At 45.0% G+C, this 9,049-nt stretch overlaps 1 protein-coding gene and 1 long non-coding RNA gene across 10 annotated transcripts; both read left to right on the top strand.

The window, feature by feature from the left end:
* The first annotated feature begins 370 nt into the window (after positions 1-370).
* On the top strand, positions 371-3,922 carry LOC125538519. 5 transcript variants are annotated; one of them, XR_007296382.1, is made up of 6 exons: positions 371-765; positions 1,769-2,072; positions 2,217-2,534; positions 3,100-3,401; positions 3,479-3,644; positions 3,756-3,922. It is a non-coding gene; the product is annotated as an uncharacterized LOC125538519 (long non-coding RNA). The 5 variants fall into 5 exon arrangements; XR_007296383.1 differs by lacking the exon at positions 1,769-2,072 and having other exon boundaries at positions 374-765; positions 2,307-2,534; XR_007296384.1 differs by lacking the exon at positions 1,769-2,072 and having other exon boundaries at positions 374-765.
* Positions 3,923-3,936: 14 nt separating this feature from the next.
* Positions 3,937-7,152, top strand: LOC125538518. 5 transcript variants are annotated; one of them, XM_048701806.1, is made up of 4 exons: positions 3,937-3,963; positions 6,131-6,268; positions 6,466-6,613; positions 6,711-7,152. In XM_048701806.1, the coding sequence occupies exons 1-4, from the start codon at positions 3,942-3,944 to the stop codon at positions 6,739-6,741; spliced, it is 339 nt and encodes a 112-aa protein (XP_048557763.1). In that variant the 5' UTR covers positions 3,937-3,941; the 3' UTR covers positions 6,742-7,152. The 5 variants fall into 5 exon arrangements, 4 of the variants coding, with proteins under 4 accessions (XP_048557763.1, XP_048557761.1, XP_048557759.1 ...); XM_048701804.1 differs by having other exon boundaries at positions 6,450-6,613; XM_048701802.1 differs by having other exon boundaries at positions 6,131-6,392.
* Positions 7,153-9,049: the final 1,897 nt, after the last annotated feature.

Here is a 9,049-nt window from a genome sequence, read left to right as displayed (position 1 = left end):
ACTATTTTTCGTACATAAAACAACATTATTTGACTCACCTAGTAATCCCTAGGAAAATTATAAAGAGGTCCCACATCAACTAAAATAGCCTTTTAAAATAAACAAATATATATTTAAGTCCATTTGACCTCAAAATATTTTGGACCACTCCTAGTTATGGCCTAGTATTTAAGTGCCAAGTTTCTTACTAAACTAAGATCATCGGATAGTAAGATAAATTACAAAACCAAAAAAAGGAGAAAAGGAAATTCCCCGAGGCACTGGGCCTAAGTGCATAGTGCATCGGCCCAACCGCTGCTACAGGCTTGCCTGGCTCAACCTGGCCGGCCTTTTCCTCAACCTCTCACCAAGGGGAAGGTCGAGCCTTGCTCGCACGCCGTCCACGCAGTGGATGTCGCGCTATCGGCCATCCCGCGGTCGCGGTGATGGATAAGATGAGCCCCCGCTGCCCTTCGATCCCCTCCGAACCCTATTCCCCTCGTTTGCCTCCCCCCACGCATCTCCCTCCCGATCCCGAGCCCACCTGAGCAAAGCCGCCGTCACGCCATTGTCGTAGACATCCTCTGAAGCCCTATAGCGCCGCACACTGTTGTCCAGGAGCAGCACCATCGACCTCTACATCGACTACATCACCGGATTGGACGAGAACGCCATTGCAATCGACGCATCGTCCACCTATTCACCCACGGCCGCCGCCACCATTGCCGCTCGATCCCTCATCTCCAGTACGTTCCCGGCCACCTCGAGCTCACCTTCGGCACCGTGGTAAGCCCCTCCTCCGGTTGCCCCTTTTCTTTGGCTCGATCCGTGCCCGTAGTGTCCGCCCCGCGAGGTCCGTTCGCCATGGTTTCCCTGAAATTTTGCATCCGTGTGTGCGTACGTACTGCTGCAGCCGCTACTAATCCTGCCGCTATCGCTGGCCACCGCTCGCGCCTACAGCCTCTGATGTCCCGTGCTGCTGCCGCCCTGGCCTTGCGCCACGCCGGAGCCTGCCTCTGCGAGATGGCGCACCGCCTGTTCGCGCAGCCCGTCACCCGCGCATGGCCTCACCGCTGCTCGCCCGCCTCCACCGCCACCTCAGCATCTCGCTGCTGCTGCTTCGTTACTGCCGCCGCTACTGCTAGTCGCCGACCGCACCTTGCTCCGGCGCACACAGCGTGCGGGTGCCCTGCTGCGCTCGCCCGCGTAGCCCTGTTTCGCCGCCCACCCGTGGCGCCCCGCTCCGGCGCCCGCCCGCGCGGCCCCGCTGCGCCCCCCTCCGCTTGCCGCCCCGCCTCGACCTGGCTTGGCCCACGAGCCGCCGCAGCTCGCCGGTCGCCGCCGGCGCGCCTGTCTCCGGCCCCGCGGGCCACCGCCTCACCCGCCTCCAGCCCAGCTGGCCACCGCCGCTGCTGCGGGTTCGGCAGCTACGCGCCTGTCTGCACACGCGTGGCTGGCCGGTTAGGCCTAAGCTGGGTGGGCCCCAACCACTAACCCAATTAATCAGGACACTACCCCCTTTGATCTCTACTCCTAATGGAGCAGTTGGTAGTCTTCGCCGGCCAATTTTCGACCCACCTCCCATGGTTTTTTTGGTACCTCCTCCTACCTCACACTGAGCCATCATGAACCGAAAAAACCTCGTACCGAGGCCCCCACCCGCCCCACGCCCTCGCACCACGAGTGAAAAACCATCCACAAAGCAAAGCAAATAAAATCTACGAAGGTTAACCAGCAAAAAACAACCTACGAAAATTAACCAGCGAAAAAACAAATAAATCGCACGCAGGTTCGACAGGGCTCCCCTCGATCTGTTCCCAGGTTGATCCTCAGTACGCCCAGCGGCGACAGCCTTCGCCATCGCCGAGATCCGAGAGGAGCCGTCGCCACCGAGGTCCGGGAGGAGCCGCCGCCGCACCGTCTTCCTCCTCCGCCGACCTCTGAGGCACCCTCCTCGTCGGACGCCGTCGCCTCGCGGAACCCAAGGGCAGGGCAGGGCGTGATCGCTTTGCGGTCGAGGTCCAAGATCGCTGCCGCCGAGGTCCAAGATCGCCGCCATCGACCTCTGAGATCGCCATCCCTCTCTATTTCTGGTTTGCTGGCCTCTCTCCCTTTTCCCAATATTTATCTTTTGTGCGCGTGCATCGCTGTCAGCGTCCACTACCGGCCGCCTCCGCCATTGATTGGTGCCCTCATGGAGCGACTCTGACGAGATCTCCTATTTCCAATATATGCAGCCGCCTCGCTGTTCTGGTCCCATGTGCGGCCCCGTGGCTAACCCTAGCCACCTCTATCTCCGACGGTGATGCCTCCTCTTCCTCTTGCAGTCCCGTCCTCGTCCTTGTTGTTGCTCCACACGTATATCCGACGGTGACGGTGACCAACGGGCTATGGGCCTACCAGAGGGCGCGGCAGGTGACAACGCAAGGCCGCTCGCAGCAGGGTGCGTGGTCAATGCTCACGACAATGGTGGGCGTGAGCATGGCACAGGCAGCGGCCAGGTGCGTGCGGGTGGTAGCCGTTGAGGACATGTTGATGTTCATTCGGGCCACACGGTGAGTATTCTCTGTTTATGTGAATAGATGCATCAGCCATAAGGCTGCACCATCTCCAAGTATTTCTGGGTCAATCACAGTGCAGGATAGATACCGGTCCTCCTCTTTGCAGTTAATTAAATATATCTGTTAGTTGGTAGCTACGCAAATGATCACAAAGAGAAGACTACCGCTGGTTCGAATGATCTCTCCTCTTTGCAGTTAATAAAATAGATCTGTTAGCTGCTTAACTGCTACAACTGATTGTATCACTGGCCGGTTACTTTGGGTGAATTGGGAAGAACAAATTACGCCATGTATGTTCCATCTCATTTTGTTCAACGCTTGTGCTTTTCGTAATTGGGAGTATCCAAGTTTTGATTCCATTTATTAGAATGATTGCTACTATCTGCTTGATGAATGGAATGTGAAGATTGTATAAAATAGTAGGATTTCAGTTTGTATGCTCGTCCAGTAACCGAGTTTTTACAGGTTTCATGATACAATTGTGCAAATGTGTTAGACTTTCTAATTACTTTTGCAGTGCCATATAATTGTTAAACTTTCTAATGGGCATGCTTCTCAGATCCAAGGCATGGAGAACTCCAAGGAGTTTGCTAACAAGTTGTTCGGGATATGTCGAGGCAGAGGAACATTGAGTCGGATGAAGGCATTAACAAGGATCGGCTCAAAGAGGTCTAGACGGAGATTACTGACCACATCTTGGACTAAGCTATGTTCAGTTTAAGTCAATCTAACATACTGATGAAAATTTTCCTTTGGGTGTCTCACATTAACAAGTGGAACATGAACATTGATGGGATGCTCACAGAAGATGAGGTCAAGAAGGTGGCTACGCAAATGATCCCAAAGAGAAGACTACCGTTGGTTCGTCTTCCCCCGCCCCTTCAACTATGTTCATGTCTGAACATCAATCTATTGATATTGTTTGGGATTTTTTCCAGGGCCTTTTGATCGACCACGCGATTCAAAAAGCTCTTTAGTGCAGTTTGCAACAACAAAAATCAGAGGATTGGTCGTTTGTAAGGGCGGATATCTCAGAGGCGGCAGCCACCCGGATTGGAATTTAATTTTCAATCTATTTCCCTGTCTGAAGTTTCATACTAGATGGTATGTTCCTACGATGTGGTTTGTTTATGGGGATGGAGAGATGTGTAGGCACTTGTTAGTTCAGAATTTTGCGATAAGATGAAACTAACTACTGCTCTGATATGCTCTTAGAGTTGCAAGTGGTACTATGTTCCTACGCTGCGTCGACCCGAGCAGTTGCGAGAGCGAATGAAGCTGCGGTTGCACGGACAAGCTTGTGGAGGTGTCAGTATGCACGCATGCGTCCCTGATTTGGATCATGCCTCTGGCCTGGTAGGATTCTTGCTCTGCCCCGACCTCAAGGGTGTTCGTCTATCTATGTCATGCTCGGGAAATGCAGGTGTGGTTCTTCAGCTTTTCTTTGTCTTTTTCTTGGTATGTATATCTCTCAATCTGTGAGCCGTGATTTTCATGCTGCCACGTATGCCATTGTGTCTTGTATAATGATTCTTCTTATTATTTTTGATCGCATAATTATTCTTATTGAGGCACTGCCGCTGCCTAATTTGCTTATAGAAATAACATGCTAATTAATACAGGGAGAGAGTACGATTTTTTGACACAATCTGCAGTACCCGTGAGCCTGCCCATAGGTACTGTAGCTTCCATTCTTGTTTTCTCTCATTGAAATTATGGAATTTGGAAACTAATCATGGAGTGTCTAGATTGCCTGCTATATTACCAAGTGCGTGAAGGAAAAGCTGCTGCCACTATTGATGACCACTCTAGGTGATATAATTCATGTTTGCTTTGTTGTTTCAGCAGCTTCCTGTAGCATATTGGTTCCATCTTTTTTTTGCATCATGGTACATTATTCTCATCTTGATATATATCATTTGGTCAACTGAAGATTTGAGTGCAGGGTAGAATTCTTGGTTGATTTTAGAATTTCGTTGTTGATTAGTTGGCCAACAACAGACTTCGATGAAATTCAAGGCGTCATTTAGTGTACTATATGTCATATTTGTCTTATCTCTCAATCTTGTGAGCCGTGATTTTCAAGCTGCCATGTATGCCATTGTGTCTTGTATAATGATTCTTCTTATTATTTTTGAATGGAATAATTATTCTTATTGAGGCACTGCCGCTGCCTAATTTGCTTACAGAAATAACATACTAATTAATACAGGGAGAGAGTACAATTTTTTGACACAATTTGCAGTACCTGTCAGCCTGCCCATAGGTACTGTAGCTTCCATTCTTGTTTTCTCTCATTGAAATTATGGATTTGGAAACTAATCATGGAGTGTCTAGATTGCCTGCTATATTACCAAGTGCGTTGAAGGAAAAGCTGCTGCCACTATTGATGACCACTCTAGGTGATATAATTCATGTTTGCTTTGTTGTTTCAGCAGCTTCCTGTAGCATATTGGTTCCATCTTTTTTTTGCATCATGGTACATTATTCTCATCTTGATATATATCATTTGGTCAACTGAAGATTTGAGTGCAGGGTAGAATTCTTGGTTGATTTTAGAATTTCGTTGTTGATTAGTTGGCCAACAGACTTCGATGAAATTCAAGGCGTCATTTAGTGTACTATATGTCATATTTGTCTTATCTCTCAATCTTGTGAGCCGTGATTTTCAAGCTGCCATGTATGCCATTGTGTCTTGTATAATGATTCTTCTTATTATTTTTGAATGGAATAATTATTCTTATTGAGGCACTGCCGCTGCCTAATTTGCTTACAGAAATAACATACTAATTAATACAGGGAGAGAGTACAATTTTTTGACACAATTTGCAGTACCTGTCAGCCTGCCCATAGGTACTGTAGCTTCCATTCTTGTTTTCTCTCATTGAAATTATGGATTTGGAAACTAATCATGGAGTGTCTAGATTGCCTGCTATATTACCAAGTGCGCTGAAGGAAAAGTTGTTGCCACTGTTGATGACCACTCTAAGTGATATAATTCATGGTTGCTTTGTTGTTTCAGTAACTTCCTGTAGCATATTGGTTCCATCTTCTTTTTTTGCATCATGTTACATTATTCTCATCTTGATATATATCATTTGGTCAATTGAAGATTTGAGTGCAGGGTAGAATTCTTGGTTGATTTTAGAATTACGTTGTTGATTAGTTGGCCAACAGACTTTTATGAAATTCAAGGCGTCATTTAGTGTACTATATGTCATATTTGTCTTATTTCTATACTCATAATATTTCCGCAACATCTGAACAAATGATGCTAAATTGATATAATCATTTTGGATTAGTGTTATCTTCTCAATGCTGAACAGCCAAAATATATACATAGTGAGCAGTCCGACGCACATGCTCATACGTCATATTTATGTACTATTTAACACGGCAAAAATTGGTCAAACATTTAAACATTTCTACTGTTTAACACAGCCAAAATATATACATAATTATCAGTCCTCTGCTGCATGTTAGATCCAGCCTCCCTCCCTTGACACCATTCTTCTTACTTATTATTATTTATTTAAAAAATATCTTTAGTTTTATTTTCTAGCTACTTTAATTCATTTGTATATGGTTAGTTCCATCGCACTACGAGGATGATCCATGGCTGGTCACGGACGATCACCTGCGAGGACGATTCATGGCCGGTTGGGGATGGTCAGTTCCATCACACTGCGAGGAGATGATTCATGGCCGGTCGAGGATGGTCACCTGCGGTGAGCACGAGTACCTCCTCCATATCCTCCCTATACTAGCACACTTGGCGATGAAAATGACAGCCAGGAGAATCCCTCCTTCACACCTCTTTTCCATCTCTGTCAAATTGTCCTCTCCAGCAAGGTGTCTATGTGATGAATCATATTTATGATTTCTTTGCATTTTTAACAATTAATATAGATTTTTGTACCCACAGCCCGAAGGCCAACCTTAATACTGGACCTCGAGAGGAGCATGTGGCCAACCATGCCGGAGGACGCAGAGGAGTTGTTTGGGAATGTTATCATCAGAGGACCCAAGAAGCAGCCCACCATGGATGCATGGACCAACCACGGAAGTCTATTGTGAGTTTCATGCTTCTCATGTGTTCACTGTGGTGCAATGAAGATCTGATGGGCAATGGTCTCATGACATTTCCTTTTTGAAAACTCAAATTTATAGCTTGCAATCCATCTATGGCGAGGGTTCATGACATACAAGCCAATAGATTTGGGGGTCCACTTCCCGGTGAAACAAATGTTCATTGCAGACAATACGAAGATGATGATTGGTACAATGCGGTGAATATATTAGAATTTTTATTCTTCTCTCTCCATGTCTATGTTTGTGCTTGATCAACTGTCCACGCAATGATTTTAGTTGTACAAAGTCCTAAGCTGGTCTCACTAGGTCGTACCCAGTGGCGGAGACAGGGGGACCAGCAGGGACCTGGCCCCCCCTAACACCATGATTTTGCATGTAATTTGCTATGAACAGTGGCAAAATTAGTACTAATTTGCTGCTAAAAATCTATTTTTCAACACTTTGGCCCTCCCCAACCTGTTTTAGTAGCACTTGGCCTCCCTTATAGATATGTTCTGGCTCTGCCACTGGTTCGTACTCATACATTGTTTTAGTAGCACTTGGCCTCCCTTATAGATATTTTAACTTCCTGCAAATTTTGGTGATGAAATAACATTGGTGGAGGTCTGGACAAAAAGAAAAAAATCGATGCTCCAAAATGCTTCCAAGAACAAATGTTTTGGAGCGTCGATTCATTTTTGACCATACCTACACAAATGTCATTTCATCAAAAGCATTTGCAAGAAGTTAAAACTTTCATAAATTTTAATTGAAAAAATCAGATTTTTTATATTTTTTTACTGTGTTTTCGGATTTTACTATTCATCAAGGAGCATGTGAGCTCGGGTTCAAATACTCCACATCTTCATATTTATTCCTATTCTCCTTTTGTCATTTTTTACATCTAGGCATATAGTGTTTTGCTGTGTCTCAAAGTTTTACCTTTTTAAAAGTGATATGTGTTTATATTTTGTGGATGTTTTTGTTGCTGGTATATATTCTCAAGTGATAATCATCGTATCTTGTAAATCTCTATGTTATGAGAGGTATAAAAATATAATCGGATCTAAATTTGATAGTATGCTACCTTGGCCAATATACTGCATCATGTGAAGGCTGCAAGGTTGCACCTTGGAGCTCAAAATTTGGTGTCTTCGCATTGAAGGATCCAATCCATCGACTTTGGAGTTTGAACATGTCACTTGTGATGGGGAGAGGAAGAGATGACTTGCATACACTGGACAATGAGTGTGTTAGCAGCGTGGTGGCTCAGGACTGTACAAGTTGTAGTAGCCCCTTCCCTTATAAATGTTTTGTTTTGATTGGAAGCACCTTATAATTGAGCTAATATATGGATTTCATTTACATCGTCTGTCCAAGTATGCGAGGCCCATGAGACGGGCTTTAATCACTTCTCTTTTTTGTCAGTATTTTGATAGGGGACCTATGTATATGGAAGGAGTTAGTATCATGTAAATCGTATCACCAATTTAAGGATCCTCGTGTTTTCTTACTTTTCAACACTTATTTGTGATTTTGTTCACAAGTTTTCAATTTCATTCTGTAGAATGAAGATAATATTTTTGTTGTATTTTTTGTCCATGTAGAGGATACAAAACATCATATTGAGTAATCAATTAATGAAATAATGAATTAACTTACGTATGTGTATGTTTATGCCTCGCTCTTTGTCCCTCCTAGCGAGAGGGCGACGATAAGGACGGTTGTCTTCGGGTGTCCCCCAACGTGGTTGATAGGTTGGCGGTGTGAGGAAATGTGTGACTATGGAGGGAGCTCAACAATTGGGCTACAATGATAGGAAGAAAGGATGTTACGAGAAGAGAGTGGCTGATTGCAAATAAAGTGTTAGCTATGTTGCAGCGATTGTCCACACAGCTGAATTTGGAGAGCCTATCGGCCGTCCGTTTGATGTCCAAACATGCCCAAATATACAAGGAAGAATTGAGCTTCGACCTTGAAGACAACTTTAGTCATTTGTTTAATTCATTTATATGCATTGTATTGTAGCCCGTAGCAACGCACGGGGGGTCTACTAGTAAACTTAATTACCCACATGTGACACTGACCATCGGGACCTACCACCACTTAATCTAGTTAAAACAATATGTTAGTTAAGTGACCCAATGACAGGTAGACCCCACCTCTAAATATATTTTTTAAGAAATTGTTAAAACTGTATGTATGACACCTGGGCCCCATTGGCCCTCTTTGACCAGTCAACAGTGACTGTTGACTGCTGACTCAGCAGTCAACAGGTCCCACCTGACATAGACATCCACACATTGCTGGGTACACTTATGTGTACCCATAAAAGTTCTGTATTCAATATATTCGAATTAAAAAGAATTCTAGAAATTGTAGAATATTAATAAAACTTCAAAAATTAATATAAAATGAACCGTATCTCGGATGAAAGA

Source organism: Triticum urartu, chromosome 2, assembly GCF_003073215.2.
Source record: "Triticum urartu cultivar G1812 chromosome 2, Tu2.1, whole genome shotgun sequence".
Classification (NCBI taxonomy): domain Eukaryota; kingdom Viridiplantae; phylum Streptophyta; class Magnoliopsida; order Poales; family Poaceae; genus Triticum; species Triticum urartu.
This window is presented reverse-complemented; position numbering and strand designations above follow the sequence as displayed.